At 38.1% G+C, this 27,035-nt stretch overlaps 2 protein-coding genes across 2 annotated transcripts in view; one reads left to right on the plus strand and one right to left on the minus strand.

Annotated features, from left to right (window-relative positions):
• Nucleotides 1–2,039: 2,039 nt before the first annotated feature.
• LOC124172800 lies at nucleotides 2,040–6,429 on the minus strand. Its single transcript, XM_046552287.1, has 5 exons — nucleotides 6,190–6,429; nucleotides 6,029–6,101; nucleotides 5,702–5,914; nucleotides 5,366–5,469; nucleotides 2,040–3,236 (listed from the first exon to the last, which is right to left on the minus strand). Exons 1-5 carry the CDS (start codon nucleotides 6,250–6,252, stop codon nucleotides 3,042–3,044), a joined length of 648 nt encoding a protein of 215 aa, XP_046408243.1. The 5' UTR covers nucleotides 6,253–6,429; the 3' UTR covers nucleotides 2,040–3,041.
• A 104-nt stretch (nucleotides 6,430–6,533) lies between these two features.
• The window catches only part of LOC124172788 (sorting nexin-4-like), a 39,263-nt gene continuing 18,761 nt past the window's right edge, over nucleotides 6,534–27,035 (plus strand). The window contains exons 1-5 of the mRNA XM_046552278.1: nucleotides 6,534–6,851; nucleotides 6,945–7,051; nucleotides 7,124–7,340; nucleotides 7,431–7,536; nucleotides 22,477–22,586. Of these exons, the coding sequence (XP_046408234.1) occupies nucleotides 6,783–6,851; nucleotides 6,945–7,051; nucleotides 7,124–7,340; nucleotides 7,431–7,536; nucleotides 22,477–22,586 (609 nt within the window). The 5' untranslated portion in view covers nucleotides 6,534–6,782. The remainder of the gene's footprint in view (nucleotides 6,852–6,944; nucleotides 7,052–7,123; nucleotides 7,341–7,430; nucleotides 7,537–22,476; nucleotides 22,587–27,035) is intronic.

Here is a 27,035-nt window from a genome sequence, read left to right on the forward strand (position 1 = left end):
TGCTACGTAACATATTCTCAGACTTCCTGAGTGGAAAAGTTGAGTGACTGCTATAAGAGGCTTTTGGATCATCAATCAACCTAGAAACAGGTCACCCAGATCCAGGCCCATACTGGACCCCTTCTCTGGGCGGTGGACGGCCATGGCCAGAGGGCACAGGCACTATGCAGTGGGGGGGGGTGGAAGGGCTACCAGTATGATTCAGAACGAATTGTATCAATTTGAATTATTGTTTTGTTTACTAAAGACGGTGTTAATTATCCTGTTAAATAAGGCATGACAGAAATCAAGTAACTGCTCAATGCAGGCATTCTGACAGCAAAATTTGTCAATATCAGAACGGGAGGGAGCCAAAGATTTCCACACTGGAGGGTGCACCGGGCTACGTCCCGGTATCCCGGCAGCCAAGAGCGGGCCTGCCCAGATCTAATATTTGAGCTCCCACCAATCAACAACGAGTGCTCAGGCGAATAGCAGTCAAAATTATCGGAGCTCTTACGGTGACAATGAGCTGCTACATACCAGTCATAATCAGGGAGAAATTCCACATCTGTTGCGGTTGCACCCTGAGTGCTCACTCTTAACTTTCATTCAATTAAGACCCATTAACCATACGTCTTCTTCTGATCCAGAGTGAGCCACTGCCCACACAATTAATTGTTTTCACATGGTTTTTTTTCTGTCTGCAGTTTTAATTGCTGTACATTTAAGTTATAAGCAAATCAGCATAAAAACCCAATGGGGCCCTGGAGCACAGTAGAATTGCACCTATGCCAGTGTGAAATAGTTGGTCTCCTCCTCTATGCCCATTGGAGAGACTTTGTAAATGGAATACATACTCTCATCCGTTATTCGAGAAAATATTGCAGATACAAAAACTGTGCATCATCTGGTTTCATGCACCTGGGAAACTTGCCTGAGGAGGAGGGAAGGACAAATAATGTACATACCTAGTTCAAAATGAATGGGGAGGAGGAATTGGCATTCTTAGTAATTTGGAATTGTGGCTAAGAACATTGCATTTGCGGTTAACCTGTTTTTCCATATCGAGCTGATTACAAAATCTTCTGCTAGGAATACTTCATTTTGAAAATAGAATTCCACAACTTTAGTTCGTTATTGCCAACTTCCTCCTTGTTCCTGATGCCATTAAATGCATGCCTTTGCAGTTGATATCATGATGCCTTGATGTGAATATTTTCAAAATTCCCAGCATCAACCATAACTTTATGTATAACTCTTAGAAAGTTACCTGTTAGGGAAATTGAAGAATTTTTTTCAATGAAATGGTTTTCAGGCATCCTTAGTAGCCGTCCGCAAAAACTCAATAGATCAATGAGCGGACGTTATCACTCAGTGCAATCAAATGAATATATTAAGTGCGGTATTGGGAAGAAGCACTCTAACAGCACCCCCAGAATTTCCCCATCAGTGCAATGACTCCTCAGACACTCAAGTGTGTAGACACGGGTCATTTCTAATAGTGAATAATCATTGCCATGAGAAAAAATTCACTGAGATATGAAATAGAAAGATTGTCCTTTGACTTCCCAGACCACTGCACCATTCCTTGATTCCCATGGCAATTTACTGAGGTTCATGGTGTTAGGTCCTCGTAGTGAATCGAGGATGGCAGTGCGAGGGAGAAAGTATTTCAAAGTCACTGCCAATGGTGAATCCCACACTAGCTCTTAAGCTGTGGTAGTTATTGTTGTATATTTATAAACTGCAACTTCAACTGTGATGAAAATGAAAATATTTGCGATAGGAAAAAAATTTCTCCTGGAATCTGGATTGCATTAGCCTTTGCAGTGGCCTCCAAAGCCAAATGTCAGTGGTTCCATTCCCACTTCAAGGAATAATTTTTTCCAAGTTTTTTTGCAACTGGACGGGATTTCATGGATTACCTAGATTTTTTTTATGCCATATTTCAGGGGTTTTTTCTCTTCCAAACATCAAAGAAATTTCCCCATGTTACAGAAATATGAACTGCGTGCAGAATAGGTGCTAAGCCATGTGGGCAAAGAAACTACACATGATTAAGTTGTAACTTGGATCAAACGTGCTTTTATTTCTTGAGCAAATTATCCACACCATCATAAATTAAATATAATATAAAAACATCAAAACATTTCTTTATCAGGTCCCAATTGGTACTCATGTACCAATACATGTACGTGGAATAGCAATATGATGATCACAGCTTCTATTCACATTGAGGCATGCAACAGTGAAGCACAGACATGACACTAAGCATTGCCTTAGTCATATAAATATCGTATGTCATCAAGTTAAAACAAATAATAGCATTCCGAACATTGTCACAATTTTCTAGATGCATAAATAAATTTCCTAGTAAGTTATTTTATCATAATTTCAATTATGAGAAGGTAATAATGTTTTTAAAAAATATTTACAATCTTATCAAAAATAAATTATACAGACCATGACTAGACCTAATCAGGATGAGCTTTGTTCCCTTCAAAGAGGCCTTACACTAACAGAGATTGTTGACCATAAGACATACGTCCATGTTTTTATGATAAGCAGAAGATATTTCCCAAGCTAAATCATGAGTGAAACTCTTTTCATTGACGTGCTCTGTCAAAATATTCTTCCCCCCATCAATATTGGAGCAAGGGTGACTAAAATTACATTTGGAGCTCACAGAGCCACTAAATCTCTGAGAAATGACGGGACTGATAAAATGGAGTCAAAAACGGCCACAACCAAAAATATTTGGGGGTAAGTTTGAATTTGAAAAGTATTGATTTCGGAGTTGGTTCATAAAAACATCATTTGTCCATCTAAGGGTCTATTAACTATATGATAAAATGTAACGATTATGAGTTGGTCAGAAACTGAAAATAAAAAGTACATGTTCATCTCACATGTTACCTATTTCTTGAAGAATGGACCCATGGAAGCAGTGGTATTAAAAAGGCATCAAGGTACTTAAATAAGTATCCTAATGCTACAGTCTATTATATCTGAGCAAGCGCAATGATAATAGAGCTTATTGCACTTATTTACTTCATCTTTCACCTGTGAAGACCCCTTTGAGAAAAAGAGAATATGTCGTGCTGGTGTGCATGAGTGGGTGAGCCAAAGAAGGCAGAGCCTCGCCTCAATCGACCAGGCCGAGGAGCAACAAAGGGCTCAGGCTGCGTACGGCGGCGATCAGCTGCACTATGAGTACCAATGAGGAAAGACAATTGGCTGGAGAGCCTCTGAACCACAGATATATACAATAGATTGGCAGTGCCTATGCTTTCCTCACGGTGGCGCTGAAGCCGGCCGGCAGAAGAATTTTGCGCAACTAGCCATCTTGCTTTCACCGACCGTTGCTCATGTGCCATTAACACACATGTATTTGAGAGGCTACTTTTCCTGCTTTTGGAGCTTTTTAAAAGAAGAATGGTGAACCACTGCGTTATGTGGGGGTGCACATTTAAGTTTAAGTTAAGTAAGCTACGAGGGAAAATTTTCCTGGGGGCGAAAATGTGTCTCTACACGCGTAAATAATAGATATAAGGAAAGCATGGTTTGCGTTCAGTAATGTCTCCGCTTCCATCTCACAGAGCATGAAAATATTTTCCAATGCCTTTTTTTGTACGTATCGCCACGAAATTTATATCACGTGAAGTGCAGGTTATGCTCTACCTTTTTAAATTTATTGTTGGCAAAATTCACATAGTTGTAGAAATAGCATCATGAAACTGTGACACGTTATTTTTGCTGAATTGCAAATTGTTCTCGAAAACAAATTCTAAAGGTGTGTGACGGAAGCGGATATTTACCGGAGTTTCTGAAAGCGATATCATTTCAAATGCAGTAGCTTCATATCTCTAGGATCGGTAATTAATAACATGTGCATTCTCTGTCTCGGTGTCTGTGTTTTGATGACGGAATCATCATGATGTTTTCAGTTGTGTTTTCTGTGTTTACCAAGAAAAGACTTTCTCCAGTTTCCATTATGTCATGTACTTTCCGCTGTTGCATCATTACATTGTATCGGAATTTTATTTCCGTTGTAGTATTATTATTTATTTAGATATGAAGAGCGTGTATTATGAACCTTTAACTCTATCTGGAAACTTAACGAATTTCTTTCAAAAGCATAAGTTTTGACTTTTTTAATATCTATTGAGTGAAATTCCGAGAAACTGAACGCCTAAATAATGGTTTGCATGTGCTCGCGGTGAAATGACGCGGTCACATTCATTATAATTCAACCTTTCCATGTAGTACTTATCAGGTATTTGATCATTTTGTGGCTTCTATATAGAACATGGTGTCTGTTATAATCACTTATCCCGGTAAGATAGAAATTCTAATTAAAAACGTACCCCCTCATGATGTAAGATTTATATTATAGTCTGCTTCCCCTTCGAATATTATAACAACATGAAACTGATTATTGATGATAATGGATCAAATCGTTGAGTTTTTTAAGCCAATAGCTTCTTTTCAAGTTCGCAATTGGGTGATCGTGAGGGGAAATCCAAAACACTGCCTATATAAAATAATGTAAATTATATTTCTGATGTTTAAGGATAGGAATTCAATCGCATTGACTATTTACGACCTCAGAAAAGCATTTTACAGCACCAAGCAGCATGCCTTGCTCAGAAAGTTAGATCATAATGGGTTTAAATAGGTTGAATCAAATTTAATTACGTAATATTTTTGGCCCGATTACTTATGGCAGTGAAAGGTTAGGTAGCATTGCTTCTACGTTTTTCGTCTAATTGACAACTCTAACTGAGCAACAACTCTTTGACAACAAAAATACAGTAAGTGGAACCATAAAACCTTTGGAATTTTCGAATTATTTTGTTTGAATAGTATGACAATGTCGCAGGGTGAACAATACCATGTATTCACGATTGTAGGCTACCTTTCCTACACTAGCAGACGACGTAGTTAACCATTTTCCCCATCTGCTACATTTTCTACATTTGGGACACAATATTTTTTTTCGAGATAACTCATGCATTTGGATTACAATTCCATAATATTGAGCAGGAACCGAATTAGTATTAATCTTAGCTCAGCTTATATTACCAATTTCATAACTTCGTCACGGTTATGTTCCGCTCAAAGATTGGTTAATTTACCACGTAAGTGTCACGATCGGTCCCTTTCTTTTTAATTGGATACATCTTAAACGAAAATGACAACGTTTTCTATAGTTCATAGCCTTAATCAATGCGCCATTATCTTTCACAATGTAATTTTCCCCCAGTTCCCTACTTACGCAAACGCATAGGTCGGTGAAAGCAACATGGCCGCCAGCAGAAAGGCATGGCTTCACCCCCCCCACTCCCACTGCCAATCTATTGTATATATCTGTGCTCTGAACGGCATAATATACTCCAGCACATATAAATGCTATGACAGCTGCAGTGCCCACCATTCCCATTAAAACAGACACCAGGACAAATGTAGCCACAGCAAGTATGATTCCTAAAATAAATCAATCAGAAAAATCCGTAAGACATGATCAAGCTCCCACAGTAGTTGGAAGATTTTGATAGAGATGGAAAATAGAGATACAATACTATGCAAGGGTCTTTATCATGTCTTGAAGTTGAGTAGCTTCAGTTAAAAAACATTGGTTAAAGGCAATGAAATGGAGAAAAATAAACTGGAAAGAAGCCATGAGGAAATCATTCAGAATGAAAAAACAAGGGCTCACCTTCAACGATGATAAAACCTAATAGGGTAAGTATAGCGGAAACAACTGCAAATATTAGGTAAACCAAAAGCGGGAATCCGCATGCAAGAAGGAAAACCCCGACCAACAGAGCAACAGGAGGGTGTTCAGTCAGGTAAACCATTGCGTGCTCCGTCATTTCTGGGATATGGTTATTTTGGAGCCAGAATTCGAGGCGTATCCAAATGTTATTCGCTGAAAATACGAAATTTGAAGGGTCTCATGATTGACAAGATTATCTGCTCTATCGATCAACATCAACCCATGAATGCTTTGAATTTCGTGCTAAATCTTTTATTTTTGACTTACAGAATGTCAATAATTTCGTTGCCATCCATAGTGCTGATTTAGTAAATACCGATTGCTTTGGACCGCCACAACTCTTTAAAATGAAAAGATGAAGAACAATGTTAAAATTGCACTCGCTTATAACTGACCTATTTCGTGATCTCAGCGGCTAATCAACTTACTGCTTGCATTATATTGAGCAATTCATTGATGTGATTTAAGTTTTCATCCGAGCTTTCATGCATATTTAAGAAGAAATGTAGCTACAATCTCTCGGTAATTTTTCAATTCTTCTGCGGCTGATTACTCAAAATGAAAAAAAACTTTCATTTCTTCCCACTCCCATAAATAGTAAACGTATCTTACAATTTCACAGAATTTGCGCACAGTAATTCGGTGAATGCAGACAGATGCAGACGTCCTCAATCACAGAAGATACCTGCGCTACCTGGTGTTAACAGAAGAAACAAGAGGAATATCAGCGGAATCGCGGAATGCGTTAGACTGCTGCCAGCTGCTGTGACAGCGAATGTGATGTTTGAAAGGGTGTGCGTGATAATTTAATTTTGTTAATCAGTTGTCGTTTATCGTTAATGAAGGGAAGTTATTTGAGAAAAATGAAGAGAATCTCATGAATGTTTAAGTTTCGCCGCGTTAAGGTTTCTTGATTGTTAGGATCACTTATAATTTAAAACACCTTCTGCCGAAGATTCTGCAATTCGGCTCCTCTCATTTTGTGCCCGTTTCTCAATATCATCGACACCCAAGAAGTTTCATGGAGAGCGATGACTGTAACAAGAATCAATCCAAATTGCTGGAGGGTGATGGAGACAAAAAACCTAAGGTATCTTCTTCGCTTTTGGAGAGCTGCTATCGTTGACCTTTTTAGAGATCATCGTCGTATTTTAACCTCTTTCCTCATTCCGTTGAATGGTAGGATTGCTTGTTGGGCCACATGGAAATCAGTGTGTCTGAAGCAGAAAAAAGAGCCACCGGAACCCTGAACATAAGAGATTTCTACACGGTTTACCTGATAGAGACTAAGTAATATTATTTTGAATTATTGTGGCTACTATTAAAATGTATTTCTCTACTAATTTGGTATTTTTTTCGTAGAGTAACTGACAGCGATTGGAAGGGCGCCCTTATCAACTCATGCTCTCTGTGGAGGCGTTACAGTGAATTTGAGCTGCTACGGTCTGACTTGGAAATGTCATATCCGTATATTGTAATGCCTACTTTGCCCGAAAAGAAAGTGATGTATGCATGGCAGAAAGTTGCAACGGATACTTTCGATCCCGATTTCATTGATCGGAGAAGGGTTGGGTTAGAGGTACGTTTAGTGTTTGAATGCAAAGGTTTTGGGTATTTTTTTCTCATTTCTCTAGGTCTCGTGATCATGAATTTCTTAATTCTTTCTTAGAGTTTTCTTCTTCGAGTTGCATCACATCCTGTATTATCCCATGACGCATTATTCATGAGTTTTCTTCAAAAAGAAGACGGTTGGAGGGATACGTTGAAAGAATCAGGTAATGAAAACACCCCGAATTTATTTTATATAATCACAGTTGCTGTAGGAACTTACTTGAGACACTAATTTTTGCAATGATATATGCCGTAGGAAGACAGTGAATGATACATACTTGAAAATACCATTGTCACATCTTGACGGGTATTTTATATTTTTTCACTGGTATACATATTAATGTCTAAAATGCACTTTAATTCCTTGTGATCAAATTACGTGAATAAAAAAAGTTTGAAAATATTTTAATCCTTTTACAACGTCAGAAAAAATAATTATTAAATAAGATAATAATAAACAATGTGCCATACTATTCTTGTGCACTATTTTTATTATATTCAAATTCCCCAGTCAACACAACAATTATGGCCACAATGTGGCCACACTATGGCCATACTGTGGCAAGGCATTATGGCCATAGTGGGTTGCCATTATGGCGCCATAATGGTTTTGACCCCCGGCCACACTGTGGCCAAAGTGTGGCTAGCCATAATGTGGCTTTAGTGTGGATAGCTACACTATGGCCACATTTTGGCTAGTCACAATGCTCCACTACTAATATATTAATATTTATACATATAATAATTCCTTTTTACTAGTATTATTATGCCTCCTTCAATCCTAGCTATGCCCATCAATGCAAAAATAATGATTTTTTGGAAAATTAGATGCGAACCAAAAATTTTAATTGACCATCAATTTAAATAATAAATACGTTAAAATGCCCTCTGGTTGGCACCCCATACCCCAAGTAGCACTTTGCGATATAGAGTATCAGAAAGGTAAATGCAAATAAAAGTTCCTACTTAGTAAATGATGTTTGTAAGTACTTTATTATTGCAGTAAATTCACCATAAATAACATAATATAACCATTAATGATCGCCTAGGTTAGCCACTAAAAAAACATAACAACATTGCAGATAAGCTAGTATTACAATATTGCCTTGGATTTGAGACAGTAACATGTTACACATCCACCTCAAGTTATTTTAGCTAGGCTTATGGACCAATCTTTAACAGGTAAAATCACATATTTAGTCATTACAACATTTACGGTAGTCTATCTAATCTTCCCCACATTTCAACATCACAGTACTCACGGAAAGACGCCGAAATAGATTAAATCAATAAATAATGTGGAAGCCTTTAATACATATTATTCTTTCTTTAACACACTTTCTTTATATCAATGAAATCAACCAACTCTCATTTTGATAACTCATCAACAAGTCTGCATCTATAGCAACCGTAAACAAACTTTATCATCTGTGGCAGCTGTGGCTTTCCAAACTGTGGCCATAGTTGCATATGTGTTTGGCAAGCCACACTATGGCTTGCCACATGGCAACCACAGTCTGGCCATAGTATGGCAAGCTGTGGCTAGCCATAGCCATAGTTGCCACAGGTAAACCACAGTTCGGCCACACTGTGGCCATAATTGTTGTGTTGACTGGGTCTTCTGTCCCCTGTGTATTTAAGTCAATTTTTTTCATTTCAATTTGATAGTGGTGATATCCCAATCAACTTAATTATGTAATGTGTCAGTGATAAGCATTCAGGTGTTATTGGTGTTTGCCATTGGTTATGATTGCTATGCATCTGAAATGAATGCTGAATGGTACAGGAATAGGGTGTACCAAGTGCACAGGTAATCCTAGATTATATTTACTTTTTGCAATGTTCACATGTATCTATTTGTTTTGCTCTTTTTCTGAGTTTTTAAATGGATATGTTAAATATTCTGCTAATTTTCTGCATTTCTAAAATCAGTTCTGAGATTATTTTTTTATGGGTGACCTTTTGGTGCTGCATGTAAGAAGTAATGCCTATAATATTCAGTGCACTGTAGGATATGTACTCTAGAGTACGCCTATTGCAACATAGTAAAAGGTAGGGCTTCTTGCCTAGTAGGCAATATGTACTGCTCTGAGGGACCAATTGAGGAACCACAGACGAATATACACGTCATCAATGCCCGAAAGATGAATGATTAGATACCTTGCGCGGTATACCCATCCATACCTACTCCCATATCCCAGCCCCCAAAAGTAGCAGCTTTTCCCGCTTACAGAGGATAGATCTAGGTGAGGCAGGGAATTGTGGAGTGTGAGCGAGGGAAATGGGATGAGAGGGCATTGTGATGGAGAGGAGGAGGCTTTTCACTACACTACACATTCATTGACCATCTGTGGCATTAATGAGTGCTCCAATTTTCTTTTACCTTTGATTGTGAGAGAGATTGAGAAATAAAGACTCCCATATTTTTTGTTTCCCCATTCGATTTCTACCTCGATTGGTAGTGGTGGAGTTGGTGGAAGGAGGAGGGGGAAGGAGAGGGTAGGTTACCGCCAGGCACTGGGGATGACTGGGAAACAGCGGCCCGAGCTGCAGCAATGACGGCACAAGTCATGAAGCGGAAACAATGCCGCCTCTTACCCGGAAAAGCCTTATATATGCCCCAATAGGGTGGTTTCCTATAATATTTTATTGCCTAAATCGAAAGATTATTACTCCTGGAGTACGTATTTCACGCTTTTAGATGACGATATGTATTTTTCGCGATTAAATGAAAAGTGAAAATTTTCAAGCGCACGAAAATTCGATGGCTAAGTATGAATGGTGGGAAAAACCTGTGTGACGTCGTTCTGGTTCCCTCTGCCGCCCTGTGAGGTGACATTGGGGCGAGGCTTTGAGCGCTGATACAATGCAGGATGCTAGCAGGTAGCAGAGTATCCTGCTAGCTGGTAGCGCTTGGCTTAAATAAGGATTATTAATACCTTATCAAACAAAGGAAACTTTCCGACCATAGGCAGTTTTAATAGGTGATTATTAAGAGATTTTTCCCTGAGCTCTGTGCTTCATGCTTGCATTGGTAATCTCAGACGATGTAAAACTCCTATCTACTCGTATAGAAACTAGGTCCGTGTGACGTCATGTGGAGTGGCATCGCATGGGCGCCAATCTGGCCTTTTTCAAATGAGGATAAAATTGACCATTGCCATTCATCCAAACTGGGATTTCTAAAACCAAATAATTTGTATATTATGAATACACTGATGGTGGGTAACGAATCGCAATCAATGCCTTTCGTTTTCTTTGATGAAGGAATCTACCCTATTGCCGGTGGAGGGGGGGGGGGTGACTCTGCTGGCGTCGTCGTGCCACGTCCTCAATTGATTCCCGCACGGCCGACCTTGAGCCAGCATGCACGGCTCACGTTTGACTCATTGTTTTCTCTTTACGTCAACATTAATTGCTTTAATATACGTTACTCATTTCTAAATATACTCATAGAAACAATTAGTTAATGTTAAGTATACCATTCATGCACTCTATTCTCCGCAAAAAAGTTGTGTAAATCTTGTATCGTGTACAATTTAAAAAATGTATCAAGAAGAGGATTGTTTGTGATAGAAGGCACCCTTTTTTCCAGCTAAATGAGAGGAAAAACTGTCTACTACTTGAGAAAATCACAAAAGGTTGAGAGAAATACATTTTAGTGAAGTTGTGGTAGATAAATCTCAACTCTGCATTGCAATGCCAAATGGTATCCGTAGGGGTCGACATGTTAATAGGATGAGGAAATTGTGGAGGAAGAAGACCTTTTCTCTAAACAAAGCACAATGCAGTAGGTTGTTCAGATTCTGCTGAAGCAGTATGAAATTTGGATTATGTCACGTGTCATTATGTATGTAGATGTAAATGTGCTTTGCTATCAATGCAATAGAAGCCACCTAGAGGGTCAGTAATCGTAATTCATGTTTAAATTAATGTTATGCAATTGAACTTTTCCTATTTATCTCACATGTTGGCCAATTGTAAATGAATTATTGTTGTATTCTATTTCTGGAGCCTGCTTAGTTTTCCATTCTTCCCATTTTTTAAAATAAGATTTCTCATGCCCAATATCTCTTAATATAACTGCTGTCCAAGCCTTATGAGATGTGAAATGTATGAAGCTGATGTTGAAAATATTTTCACTGCACTGTGGTTGTCGCGAACCCTGTTCAGTATTAGATTTCTGCATTGAGTTTCAAGCTACAGCACACTTCCGATTATCCTAATTAGCTAATTAGATTATCAGCTAATGATGGAGAGAGATGGCATGAATGATCAGAAAACACGGATAACCCTTAAATGTCTTGTAATGTTCATAATTTACGTAAAACAAACAATATTGTTTTATATGCGCAGTTATTTGTTATTTTAGAGTGCTTCCCGGACTCATTGTGAGCTTTCTTCTCCAGTGTGCGATCTTTTTAGCAGCGATAACAAGGATCTACTCGTATTATTGCGGTTCCATATTTGAACTGGTTTCGAAAACCACGCATCCGCGGCTCCATGATCTCGGATATAGAAAAGTGGTTTCGCACGAATGCTTCAAAACCACTTTGCGACGTCGGAAGCAACACTTTCAGGCACCAGGCCACGTAGTCGCATCTCGCACAGGTTGCCCAGGCTGGAGCTGCTGCTGCAGGACGTGTATCGGCGATCGCTCACTGCAAGGCTTGAAAAATTGAACGCGGGACACCCTTGAATGCAGGTAGCACGCAAACGCTTCCGTTTTACGAAGGGGAAGTGTAATGGAAATAATATGCATGGCGTATCCTAGCATTAAAATACAGTAATTCTGGTGATTTTGCGTCCAATTTCATTTTTCAAAAAGATTGCGGAAAATATTCAGCCAGAGTGCAAATCATGCACGAATAATCCGCACCACGGATATACCGCAGAGGGATAATCGAGAGTTTGTTGTAATAAGTTGCTAGATGATGATGTCAATTTTAAAATGAAGAATTACGTTCAATGGTTTAATAAATAACATTGTCTTTAAAATTATCAATTCCTGTGAATATTAGTTTACCTTTCTGCGAGGAATGCTTTTATGTTGAGTTATTTCTACCTAATAATTGGAGTAAGTCAGGAGTATCTTCTCATTTTGTATCCTTGGCAGTAGCTGCTCACATTAAGCCCTCAACTATCAAAAGATAACTGAATTAACATCTGTTGCAATGCAGAATATTAATGTATATCATCTTGCTACCCCACAGGACACCTTAATATTTGTTTAGTGAGTCTTCTTGGACACAATTATGTATGCTTAGAAGAGAATAGGGTTTTGTTTTGGAAATTGAGGTGTCTGCTTTGGTTTACTTTGATTTTGGAATTGTAAACTTTTTACAGTTTCTATATTGTAGCCTTTTGTGAACACTTTAATCAGGTTCTGTTCTAGAAGCCTTCATCAGAAGTCATCAATGAGTTTTCTTCTGAAGAGGAAGCTACATTATTGACTGGTATTTAATATGGGAAAGGTTATTTTATATTTATGACAAAAATGAAAACAACTTGTAAGACCTTTATACACCTTAATAATGGTTATATGAAGCTCAAAAAAATTATTCATAAATTTGTACTTACTGACTTAGCTTTGATGGGATCTCCTAAAAGTCTTCTACCACGTAATCCTAGTCCACGGCTTATTGTTCTTGTGAGATTTTGCTCCAACAAAATCCCTCCCTCTAACACTGCCTCCTCTTCTAATACCATCCAACCGTGCCTCTCCTCCTCCAGGTGTTGGCAGTTAAGGCAGCCCATAGCTCACTCTTGGTAGTCAGTATGATGATAGCATTCTTAATTAATCACTCATTAATTTGTGTAGATTGAAGATGAAACATTCATTCATTGCCATAGAATCCCTCGTTCTTCAAACTAAGAATTAGACTTATTTTCATTCAACTCCATTACCTACTTTTTCCAATCCAACCTCAAGTCTTTCATTCAATGTATAGGGAAATACTATTGGCCACAAATAACTTTAATTAACCATACACTAAAGGACGAAAGTAAAGGTTGCTTAATAATTCTCTCCCTCACATTAATATGGTGAAGATTAGTGTGGGATTGGGAATATTCACGTTGTTCATGTTTTCACTTCATTTCACTCATTCTCTAAGCCATCATGTACATGGAGGGAGAATGTGAACATTTCACTTGCATTTCTAAGGAAGAGTTACTTGGGAACCTCAATAGGGTAGTTTCCTTCATCAAAGAAAACGAAATGCATTGATTGCGATTCGTTACCCACCATTATTGTTTTCATAATATTCAAATTATTTGGTTTTGGAAATCCCTGTTTAGGTGAATGGCAATAGTCAATTTTAACCGCATTTGAAAAAGGCCAGATTGGCACCCATGCGGTTCCACTCCATGTGACGTCACAGGGACCTAGTTTCTATACCAGTAGGTAGGAGTTTTACATCATCTGAGATTACCAATGCATGCATGAGGCACAGAGTTCAGGGAAACATCTCTTAATAATCACCTATTAAAATAGTCTAAGGTCGGAAAGTTTCCTTCGTTTGATTGGTTATTAATAATCCTTATTAAAGCCAAGTGCTACCTGCTAGCAGCCTGCGTCGTATCAGTACTCAAGCCTCGCCTCAACGTCACGTCACAGGGCAGCAGTGAGAACCAGAAATACTTCACACGGACTTTTCCCATCATTCCTACTTAGCCATCGCGTTTTCGCGCGCTTGAAAATTTTCAATTTAGTCTTTTGATTTAGGTAATAAAAAAATAATAGGAAACCACCCTATTCACAAAAAGGAAATATGTTGAGAATAGCAGCTAATACTCATTGTTGTAAACTCAAGACACTTGTCACATTAATACTTGTAATAAACGATTTTAATTTGTCTTGGTGAATACTATTGATGAATTCTTCTCAGGTTCTCAGCCAGGTTAGATCTGTCTTGTAAGCCAACGTTTCGAGAGTCGACTTGTCTCCAGTCTTCAAAGCCATGTTACTCTTTTGAGAGTGAAATTGGACTTTCAATGAGTAACACGGCCTTGAAAATGGGAGACATGTCGTCTCTCGAAACGTGGGCTTATACGACAGAATTCACCTGGATTGATCACTCATCAAAAATGCACGAGGTGCATGAGTGTGAGCGTGATTATCCAATTTTATAATTTTGTCTATTTCTTGTGTGTGAGTGGGTCACTGGCGTAAGCTGAAGCTTCGCAAACCTGAGTGTGTGTGTGATTGGGACCCATGCGGTAATTTGTTCCTTAGAAAAAATATGCTAGGTGAGTGAGTGAGCTGCGCGATTGCTTTGTTTCATAGTCTTTTTAGCTTGATTTCCGTGTATCACCCCACTGTCAGCCTTGTAACTTCCCACCCCCCCACTTTGCCCACCAAAGAGTACGGCCTTGGGGAATTTATTTTCTTTCAACTGCATAGGGGACGTTTCACATTCGCACCATTTTTGTCGGTTGAGAAAAAAATTATGGTGCATTACTTCCTGGGCAACCCTCGTATATAACGTGACCCAGGTTTCGATGAGTAATCATCATCTTTAGGCGTAAATCATGATCTACCTTATTATTTTTACATAGTTACCTAATGGAGGAAGGGACGAATTTTAACACGGACCCCAGAATATGGGAAAAGGATGGGTAAAGATATTAATTTATCAGTACTGACGTTCAATCATTTTTTAAATTTCCAACTGCTCTCATGAGTCTAACTCATGGCAGTCGTTGCGTAATTTTAAAATATTTATATATTTAATTTTATAATTATGCAACAACTTTATGCAGAAGTAAGTATTATAAGACCCAACGCAGAAGTTTCAAAAAGCTATCAGAGATGCCGCTGTATGAAGCTCAAAAGAACTTTTGCTGCCCAAAGATAAGCATTTCTTGTTAACTAAAAACCCTATTATGGCAATGGTGATATGATTTTTTTAGGAAGTACCTACATTAACATCAACATTTTCAATTTATTCTGTCTGCTCATTAATAACTAGCTTTACTGAAATGGAATGTCATGTGTACAAACTACAAATCAATAAATGTGATATATTACTGTATTAACACCTGATGTGATGGTGGTAGTCATCTTGAAATTCTGTTACGTGACCCCTGATTAAGCTTAAAGCCTCGTCCATGAATCTGGTGGCGTGGGGGAGAGTTGTGGTGCAACCGTCCCCTGCAGTGCAACTATCCATACAATCCAATCTCCTACTTCTGAGGAGGCATCCATTAATTTTGTGGGGTGATTTACTTTTGCCCCCCAACCCCATCCACACCCCATTAGGCTGTCCCAAAAAACTTTTTTTATTTTAAATTTCAAAATCGTCAATCGGATTTCGTGTATTTTTTGTAATTATCTCTATTTGAGGGCAGTTAAAGACTTTTGTTACCGTAAAAATAGTATGACTCTTCCACATTAATTTTGAGTATGGACGGTATGACATGTTATCCATTATTAGATAGGAATTTATTTCTCGCTATAAGAAAGTGTTTTTGAAGTTGCTGGTGTATTTTAGGTAACAGTAGCCGTGTGATAATGTAAATCCATTATAATCACCCAAATTCATGACTTGGTCATGTTTACAACATTATAGAAGTGCAGTCATGCAGTGCATCCTTGGCAAAATGCTTTCGAAATTAAAGTGCATTGTAATGAATGTGTTTATGCAATTTCAGTGTCTTTTCTAATATGATTGGTTGTTTGTAACTGTTTGAGTAAAAAATTGATGGAAGCCTACAATTTGGGAAGGGCTGGAATTAATACTTTCCTCTTTGTGCAATTTTTATAAAAGATATCAACAATTTTTTCATGAAGATTTTAATTCGTAAATGTAGATATCATGGGGTTTTTATTGGTCCCGTCATGCCAACAGTGCGGACCCATTGAGTGACTGCAAGGGCGAACCCAGGATTTTTTTCTGGGGGGGTACAAGCGTCTGATCAGCAAACAATTCTCATACTTGAGATTAAAAACATGATATTTACAACAATTACTATGCAAAATATTCTCTTTATTTTAATATGAAATTAAATTATTGTGGCTCTATAATTCACAAAATGAAGCGAATGTAATGATAACTGTTTTAAAAATTTTGTCTATTTATTGAGTGTCTGGGGGAGGGCACGTGCCCCACGTGCGAGCGTCAGTTTACAAACCTAACAATGCCAAAAACCGTGTCAATCGCCTATGGTGTGGATATATGTAACAGTTTGCACACTTGATTGTTAGGATCAGAGGACCTAATACCATTTCAACTTCCTCGTTTAATTGACAAATATATTAACAACTTAATTTTGCTTGACAAATGTATACCACGAACCCCCAGCACCAAGATTTATGATGGCAGCAATAATTCATATAACCTTTGCATTCTCTAAGCCTCTGATGAGATGTCTCTCATCAAGTTGCTCTCATAGGAACATAGGTATATCTGAAGGCCTCATATCTGTGAGGAAATTTTCAAGGAAATTAAAATCATGATTTGAAGCTGTGGAAATCTCAGCAAGAAACTTCAGAGTTGTAGCAAAGAATGCGAAAGTGGCGAAATGCACTAATTGGGTTGCTGTGTGCAGTGAGGGGGGGTTTTGGGGGATAAACTCCCCCCCCCCCAAGACCTCAGAGAAATTTTTAAGTTTATTCCATTTTACTCAGTTGGATTGATATTACTAATGGGATAGTATAAGGATAAATAGAATATCACTCAGAAAGCTGCAAAATTCACCATTTTGAACCATTTATCTTCAAATTCCGCAATTTATTAATCTCGCTCCTCCCGCTTATCCTGGTGGGTATTCCACACACCCCAGTATTAGTTGCACCTAAAACCCCCACCCTCCCAGCCTTAGTTCCTATCTGCGCCCCTGGCTCTGTGTGAGTGGCAGTCCTGGCTGGGCAGCAAGGGCTGGTGGGGATGTGGTGCTTATTGCCTTTTATTTTTACTACTTGACTTTATTTCACGGTATATTTTGCTGCATTTTTCTATCAAGTCTCTGTATGTGTCTGTTTTGTCATCAATATGACGTCAGTTTAATTTTAAATATTCGGGCTGGAAATCGGGGTAAATTCAGGTAAAGTGGCATGAACCCTGTTCTATCATAAGGTGCCATAGCATCCAAAAGCAGATGAACAGAGTATCTTGTGCGAAATTGGAACAGAATTTAAATGCCATCATAAAGGCTATGGAAACATCTGAAAGCCGAAGAAATGTGTATCATGGCGATGACCTCACTTGGAGGAACATTTTCTCTTACAGTCAGAAGCTGTAGAAAGGTATAAGCATCATGATTTTGGGCCAGCTTCTGTATCATGTGAAAATGCTACCTCCAGCTAATTGATAACCACTGGCTTAAAGGTGATAATGAAAGAAGACTCATAAGTGGGGAAAGAGTAATGAGCCAATGCATAATGTTTCCATGCAGGGAAACGTGGTGAAATCAAATTTGCAACCTTTCATGTGTTAAAAAGCTACGTCTCTTAACAGTTAGTATAACAATGATGATGGTTATTATAATTTTTTTTGGATTCCTGAGGAGAGGTTTTACACAAGTATGGAATATGTCATTATACCTATTTACAGATTGCACTATAGGGGCTCAGCATAGCCGCATACAATTATAATTGTAAAATTTTACCGAAAATGGAGCAAACAATATAAAGATACATAAGCAAAAACACAGAGGTTATAAAATTTGTTTGAGCATTAATTTGAGTATGAAATAGTGCAATAGAAATTCTTATTTTCCACCTGAAATGTTGAATAAACCACCGGAAAAGCATGGCTTCACTGACCAAGGGACCCGTTACCCTTAGCGGGAAAAGGTAGAGAAGACTCAATAAATATTGGTAAATTCTTTTTTTTAAATATTATTCACGATTTCTCTTATGGAAGTGGGAGAGTCTTATTGTGGAAATACTGCAAGGAAATGTAATGTTGACTTTTTGTTTGGAATTAGTGCCTCTGCTCTCATGGACGAATCCATTGATTCATGATTTTTAGTTATACTCGGTTCATTTTATCTCTGCGGGTGAGCTGGTGTGGCCAAAGCAAGTGGAGATGAAGAGAGGGAAAGTTTCTCAACATGTGACTTTGCCTTTGCCAATCAGCAAACATTAGGCGTGTCCTCAGACAGTCGCTCTCAGACCTCTGCCGAGTGAACATTGTGAATCTGCTCGTGGAGCAGTGTTGCCAAACCTCATGCGTTCTCCTAGTATGTGACTAAGTATGCCTTCCACCAACGGTGCCTCATTCAGGGCGGTAGCTGACAATGTCATGGGCTTCTGTGAAAGGATTATCCCAAATGACTTCCAAATGAGTTGGTATGTTGTCTCGTCGTCGAGGCCAAAATACCTGTGGCCACCCATGACTCACACATTTTCAGTGACAAAATAGGGCGGCTATGTACATTTGGCAATGTTATGTTTGCTCCTCCTCTCTCTCTCTTGTTAGTACCCCTCCCCTATCAGCGAACCATCCAAGAGTGTCCGGGCTCTCACGAAAGCTCACCCGCAGACATAAAGTGAACAGACTATAGCTTTTGTTTACATTGTCACTGATAAGTTTATAATGCTTCAACTTCAAGACTTGAAATTTTGTCATTTATTTTCAACAGCAGAAGAACAATGCTATACATATTTAAGTAAATAAAAGGTCGTAGCACTTTTCCACAAGAATTCTTGTGGAAAAGTGCTACGACCTTTCATTTACTTAAATATGTCTAACTTCCACCAATTGAAGCCTGAATCTGTTGAACTTACAATGCTATACACTTAACGTACAGACAATTTGATTAGAAAAATTGAACATCCTGCTTGCAATTAGATTCTTAACCCTTTTGAGACGTTGAAGTTCTTGTCTTAGTGTGACTGCTGTACTGAGCCCCAAGAGATTCTTCCGTCCCCTCCGTACGGAGCAGGACATTCGTGAAGAAGGGTGTCGCAGTTAATCACACACTCTCAGCACCAACCTTTTTCGACCCCTCCTCCTAGTGGGGACTCCGCATTATCTCAGACTCCAAGGGTAGTTGGGCTCCCTCTTTTGTGGTTTATAACTCTACCAGTGGTATTGGTTCGTGGTCAAACATGCTTTGTTAATAGGAATTAGCTATGTGGATAATTGTTGCTTGAACGTAAATTGCTGACTTCAAATTGAATTCCTCGTTTTATTCTGAGAATTGTCAAATTTTGAACGAAGCTCTACCGTCAGTATAACAATTGAGAGACCTTACCGCTAAGAGGGGTAATATAAGACAAGGGGTCCAGGCACAGTGGAACCTCGTTAAAGCGAGTACGGGCTATAGCGAGACCCCCGCTATTACGAGAGATTGCAGATGCACCGTCAATTGATCCTATAATAAGCATGTTAAAAATTTCATTTTTACGAGGCCCTTTTGGTGTTGGCTCTCGCCATAGCGAGGGTTTCACCGCCGGAAAAACTGACACCAAGACTCCTTAATCTCTGTAATTTCTAGCGATCTGTTAGAAATGAAGTTAATGGAGTGCTCAGTATCAAATTTTTGTGGTAAACTGTCGTTCGATAAATTAGTAGTTAATTTTGGTGAAAATATTGTGGCATTAGCATTCGCGAATGCTTGATCTTCTTTTGTTCCTCGGGCGGCAAAAAGCAGTCGTCAGCATACCCACACGTCCACGAGTTGCATGAATAGAAAGCATTTGATGGAACACTCCATGGCCAAAAAAACACCAAACACGTCTAAGCGAGAAAATAAAAATAAAGGGGAGTAACATGAGGTATATTGGCTATTATTTGCACCACCTCCGATAAAGCGACAAATCGCTATAGCGAGTGTTTATTGGTTCACCGTGGGGTGTCGTTCTATTGAGGTTGCACTGTACCTGCTCCTGGATTTTGAGGGTACAACTTAAGCCCCGCAGTGTTGGGTCTCAAAACAAAGACATCGTGCACCCACGACCGTCATAAAAGGGGGAGAGCTAGGAAACTTATATATTCGGCATTCATTCACCTGCGTAGGAAAATATCCAACGAAAATATGTGGCCGAAATTAAAAATGTCATTTTTCAAATCAAAAATGTCATTTTTCAAATCAAGACCACGTGATTACGTAGAGAAACCAATTTTCAGATCAATTGGAGCACTTTTAATTATGGCCAAATCGTGCAATTTCACTATTTCAGGAATTATTTTGTCAATAATGGAGGGAGATACAGTCTTGTGTCATAGAGTGTGACCAGGTAAGACAGCAGGCCTTTTCCAGGGGATCATGGAGGGACAGAGCAAGTGAAAGCGAGTTAGTTTTCATCAATAATATTCACTGTCAGAAATAATTGGAAGTCGAGAAAAATTGAGGTTTTATTGCAGAGAATGTAGAAGTTGTGATGTTGTTGTTGGTGGCTACCCATCGAAATAGAGGGTTTCAGTCTCTCTGGCGTTGAAAGCAAGAGAGAAGTTTTTTCCATAGGTTGTTTATAGTGAAAGGAATGTATATCTGTACAAAAGTGATGTCTCTGAGAACATTCTGAGAGTCGTCTTTCGCCAATCCCTGTAGTAGCCCTGCACTTCTGCCCCAAAAATGTGGGATAACTATGGGGTCGTTCATTTGGATCTGAAATCTCAATTCATCGAAAGATTTTGTTTGTGGGAAGGGAAAGATTTGCTGCGATAAACAATTTTTCCTCATCTGCCATTCTCTCAAAAGTTAAAAAAAAACTGCAAAATTTGTTGCCCTCTTTTCATGAGTTGTTGACATTATAAGAGATCCAGCTCATGAACTCACAAAAGGCATAAACACTGAATAACACACAACAGTGTGAACAACAAGGAACCGTTCAAGGAGAGGAAGAGTGGCTGAGAAGCAGTGACTAGCTCAGCAGTCATTGAAGTCATCAACTTATTTGCGAAAGGGTTAAAGCTATTAATGATTTACCGCAATCATCTTAATAGGAGGTAATGGATCGATAAATGGAAGAAATGGATCTCCTTATTTTTTTTTAACTCAATCATGTTAACTAAAACTTGTGAACAAGACCATTCCGGTGTTTATATTTTTCAGCAAAAAAAGTCACAATGGTGTGGTTACCTTTTTTTGCCTAAATCGAAAGATTATTACTCCTGGAGTACGTATTTCACGCTTTTAGATTTTTAAATGATGATATATTTTTTCCCAATTAAATGAAAAGTGAAAATTTTCAAGCGTGCGAAAACACGACGGCTAAGTATGAATGCTGGGAAAAGCCCATGTGACGTCATTCTGGTTCCAGCTGCTGCTTTGTGAGGCCACCTCAGGCTATGAGCGCAGCTACGATGCAGGCTGCTTGCAGATAGCAGAGCACCCTACTAGCAGGTTGCACTTGGCTTAAATAAGGAATATGTATTTACTTATACCCTATCAAATGAAGGAAACTTTCCGACCTTATGCAATTTTAATAAGTGATTATTAGCTGCTATTCTCAATATATTTCCTTTTTGTGAATAGGGTGGTTTCCTAATATTTTTTTATTACCTAAATCGAAAGACTAAATTGAAAATTTTCAAGCACCCGAAAACGCGATGGCTAAGTAGGAATGATGGGAAAAGTCCGTGTGAAGTATTTCTGGTTCTCGCTGCTGCCCTGTGAGGTGACCTTGAGGCGAGGCTTGAGCGTTGACACGACGCAGGCTGCTAGCAGGGAGCAGAGTACCCTGCTAGCAGGTAGCGCTTGGCTTAAATAATGATTATTAATACCCTATCAAGCGAAGGAAACTTTCCGACCTTATACAATTTTAATAAGTGATTATTAAGAGATGTTTCCCTTAGTTCTGCGACTCATGCATACATTGGTAATCTCAGACGATGTAAAACTCCTATCTACTCGTATAGAAACTAGGTCCCTGTGACGTCACGTGGAGTGGCATCGCATGGGTGCCAATCTGGCCTTTTTCAAATGCAGTAAAAAGTGACCATTGGCATTCGTCTAAACTGGGATTTCTAAAACCAAACAATTTGTCTACTATGAATACACTAATGGTGGGTAACAAATCGCAATCAATGCCTTTCGTTTTCTTTGATGAAGGAAACTACCCTATTGAATTTTCCTTTGAAAATTTTCAATTGATCTTGTAGGAATGAGGTTGTCAGTCTTAAATCATTTGTTTGTATTATTTATTCCAGGTTACCTTTTGATTGCAGAATCAAGATTTAAGGCTTTTAGTGTTTCAGTGAGACTTAAACAGCCTGACAAAAGATTTGAATCAATCAAAAATTATGGTGGTGAGTTACAGGTAAGAGTAAAATTTTCAAGGTGGTCATTCTTTAGATGATATTTCATAAATCCTCTCAAGAAGAAGGTTTGAAGTTATCTGATTTGTATGTTTTTAGTTTTTTTAAATGGTGCTAAGTTGTGAGTTGTGAATTAGTTTTTGTTCTCTAGTGTCAATAACACTTCACCAATTGCAGAAATTAAATATTTATTTCTAAGAGTCCAGGGTTGTGGACACAGTAAATGTAATAATTTAATCTGATATTGTGTTAACATAAGTCTTCCTCTATACTTCTACTTCTGATCAGGACTTCATATGATCAAATTTTAATTTGTCACAAACTTTGTTCAAATTTATGGGTGATTTTTTTCTTTTAACTTGGAGCACTACTTCATTGTTTTTGCAACCACTTTCTTTTCTATTTCCTCTAAATTGTTAAATTTTCATGCCAACCTTGGACTTATTTACTGCTGAACTTTAACTGCCTATATTTTTGGCAACTCTCAGCCATTTCTACGTGATAATCAATCGTCTACTGTCCGTTGATCATTTTGATGCAGCTCTCCCAGCGGATAATCTTTTTGTTTTTACCTTAATTCATATTTCTACTCTCTTTGGTTCTTAGTAACCTCTCCTATCTAACTCTGTCTGGGCCTTCCTATTTCTTATCATTCACTTGTCCGGAAATGATTGTCTTCATTATCCCATCATGTCTCATGTTTTAACCGATGAATTCGTCCCGTCTTTTTCTCTTGGAGGCTTCTTTTTTCTCCCATTTTCTGAGGACTTCCTCATTACTAACCTGGTTGATCCAATTAGTCTTCATTGTTTAGCTGTAGCACCGCATGTCAAATACTTCCACTCTTTAACCAGGGTTCCCACTCAACCATGAAATCCTTAAAACCGTGAATAAGCCTTGAATTTCGTCTACCGTGAAAAAACCTGGAAATAGCCGTGAATTTCACCATAAAGCCTTAGAAATCTCTCAAACTAGATTGTAGAACTACAATAGACAGATGAAAAGAAAAATCGATATTTCGATCATGTTTCAAGACAGAGTCACGTGCAGATACTGTCCGCGCATTGACCTGCACACGTGTATTCGAAAGCGCAATTATTGATTGGTCCATGTGTGCCATGACAGCACATTGACCTAAAGCCTGCGATTGGAAGACATTAACCCTGGCAAAAAATCAGGCACTTCTTCACTTCCCTGCCACCCTGCTCTCTCCATTTTCCCACTCACACCCTTTTTCCGGACATGAATTTTGCTAATGATAGGTGACGCCGTAAGAGTACTGTCATTGCTGCGTTTGCATTCAAGGAATCTGTTGTGTTTATTACATTTGTAGTTAACGTGCGACCGATGATTGATGTGTGATCAATATTTCTGCCTAAAATGCCTTGTCTACAAACCGTGAATTTGACGACATTTAGACCGTGAAAACCTGGAAAAAAACGTGAATTTTATAATTTAGTTACGAGTGGGAGCCCTGCTAACCTTTCTGCTGCTGACAATATCCTCGCCTTACTGCCATAAAGAAACATGCTCCATAGGTTGGATCTGATTAATTTCATTTCTACATGCAAGCTGTAATTTCTGATATCTGCCATGTTCTGATGAGTAAATAACAGCATAAGAGTTAATTAAAAGTTGGTCAGAGAGCAGTTCAATTAGTAGATTTGTGAGAAGACATCTTCTTCAAACCTGTGGTGAGGAAAACTGTACTTTGCTATGGAGTGATGTATGGTGAAATTACATCACATGTCTGAAATGATGAGTTGGCTAAGTAGCCATTAAGGGCCCCCTCAATCTATGAGCAATGAAAAGGATAAATAAAATTTCTCTATTTCTGGATTGAGATCCTAGAATGTTGTCATAAACATCAAAATTGTCAAATAATAGTGTAAAGAGCTGTACAATTATGTAATAACACATTTCTGAAGTGCAATAGTGTTACTAGTAATGAATAATAATGGTAATTGTCCATCTTTAGAGTTGCTAGTGGTAGGAAAATAAATGAACTTTGATCCTGCTTTTGAAGGAAATTTTGCCATGCAAAATAGGCAGTGCATATTTTTAGCCCTTAAATAATTAATATGATGATATTAATTTTTATTATTCCTAGAGATCGCATGTACAGGTGACATTCGAAGTCGTCAGAAATAAAAATAAAAGTAAACAATAATAGTTACAATAAATGAGGTAGGTATGTATAGGAATATTTACAATTTTTTCAGTTTAAAGGAAAAGTTACAATTTTTCATGGCTGACGGACAAATATTACTCAGAGCCCAACATGAAATCCTTCAGGCTATAGTATGTAGTTGTTTCCCAATAAATACTTCTTCAGAGCATTCCAAAATGGTGCAGGTGGAAGACATTTGATATTATTTGGCAATTTGTTGTATATTTTTGATAGGGAGAATAAGGGTCCTTTTTGGCAGAATGTGCTGGGGTAGTCTTTGAGGTGAACATCACTGGTGGTTCTGGTTGCATGATTAATGTTATTGTTTTGCAAAATGAACTGTATTTTATTTTTCCCTCCTTAACCCTAGGAAGACTGAAAAAAAATTATCGCGTAGTAGCCTAACTGGGTCCAATGGACCCTGAAACATTTTTTCCACAATATTACCAGTTTGTGATGAATTTAGACTGAGTTAAGTGATGGTTTCCATCTTATTTACATCCTCAACATATTTGTTCGTCTTTATTATTATTAAATTATTTTGTTTAAGCTATTGCTGCAGCGGAGAATAATATTATCCCCTCTACCAGAAATATCACTCCACCTTTCCCATTTTTATGAAAGTTCATTAGCACAGTAACATTAACACAAATTACAAAATGGATTTTTTGTCAATGATAAATTAGATGCATAACAAATTTAATGAAACAAAAGTATGATGAATTTACTAAAGTTATTAAAAACTGTTATGCTACTACAGGCACTGATTGCAAAACATTTTTGAATGATCTTGGCATATAATTTGTGCACATTGTGAAGAGGATGTTCGTGTCTTTCTATCCCTTTTGTAGTTGCACTTACGACACTTATTTTCCTAGGTTGCTAAGGTTGTCAAGGAGTGTGCCACATTTTCTTTTTCGCGATGTAAATTCTTCCGATAGTTGAATTTCTCTTGGATTCCATGATATTCATGAGATACCACTTTGTTAGGAAATCCTGTAGGCTGTATGGCATTTACAGACGTGAGCTCGGGTGGAATCCCTCGTTTGTTTTACCTCACGATCTCTACAATCGCTAAACCTTTGGAAAGTATTGGGCTACCTACTTATGTTTATGGCTGATTGATCCCTCAACCATACGTGTAATTAATCTTTTCCCTTGATTGACCTCTCGACTTTTATTAGATTCTCTACCTGTGTATACTTGGACATTCCACTTGTATGAATCACTACTACGACTTGCAGCCAAAATTTTAATTCAATACTTTCCTGATTTTGATGAAACAAACTCTCTAAAGGTACAGCGCCCACGGAACATCAATAACTGTTCGTCAACTGTCATACAGGATCCTGGCACGATTGCATATTTCAAATATTCATTCCGCCCATCAAATATCTCTCTAATAGTCTGCAACTTGTCTTCGCCTCTGCTTTTCCTCATTTCTGTCGCATCATCAAATCAAATAACCCGCAGTATTACTTTTGACTCCATAAACTGTTGCATATTGGTCGCCCGTCTGGTTTACTCCAAAGTTGTGAAAAATTTTCATTTTTGACTAGTAAAAATGATATGTATTAGCAATGCCAGAACCTTATTTATTTCAGTCATCTTCTTCATTCTACAAAGTTTGAAAAACTATATGCCTTTCAATGGTGGACCATTTTCTATCAACATCAAAGATGTTAGGACGCAAAATTTGCAAAAAAGCAGAAGACAATAAAAATTCCGCACGGCGCACGGGATATGACGCAAAATATTACGCCTTCGCATTCTACCCTTTTTAGTGGCATGAGGTTTTGTTTACCACTCCTCTTTCAGATTGCGTGAAATAAAAATTTCTCCCGATAGGAATTCCCTATTTTCGCATTTCTATCATCTTCTCAGAAAGATGAAGAAAAATCGGCCAAGGTTCAGTTCTTCTCCATCCTTATTCAGCATTTTAGGCTTCATCTCCACCGGAGTGACTACTACCCTCCTCCTGTTAGCGCTGTATATTTAGATGCTGAACACGTCGTTCTGCAATCTTTAGATGAATGCACTCCAAATGTGTGTCACTATTAGCAATCCTGTGAATAAAGTGGCAATGAAATTTATCAATTTTTCATTCCAAACTTTACTTAGATATAAATGGAAGATAACATTGTTCGTGCTACTCCTTAGTTGTAAATTCAGGTAAAAATTAGAAAAGCACTGTCTCGTATTATGTTTCTGATATAATCAAGCAATTCAAAGAGTTCAATAGTTTTGCTAGAACAGCTAATTTTTTCAATAATTATAAACA

This window comes from Ischnura elegans, chromosome 1 (genome assembly GCF_921293095.1).
Source record: "Ischnura elegans chromosome 1, ioIscEleg1.1, whole genome shotgun sequence".
Classification (NCBI taxonomy): Eukaryota; Metazoa; Arthropoda; class Insecta; order Odonata; family Coenagrionidae; genus Ischnura; species Ischnura elegans.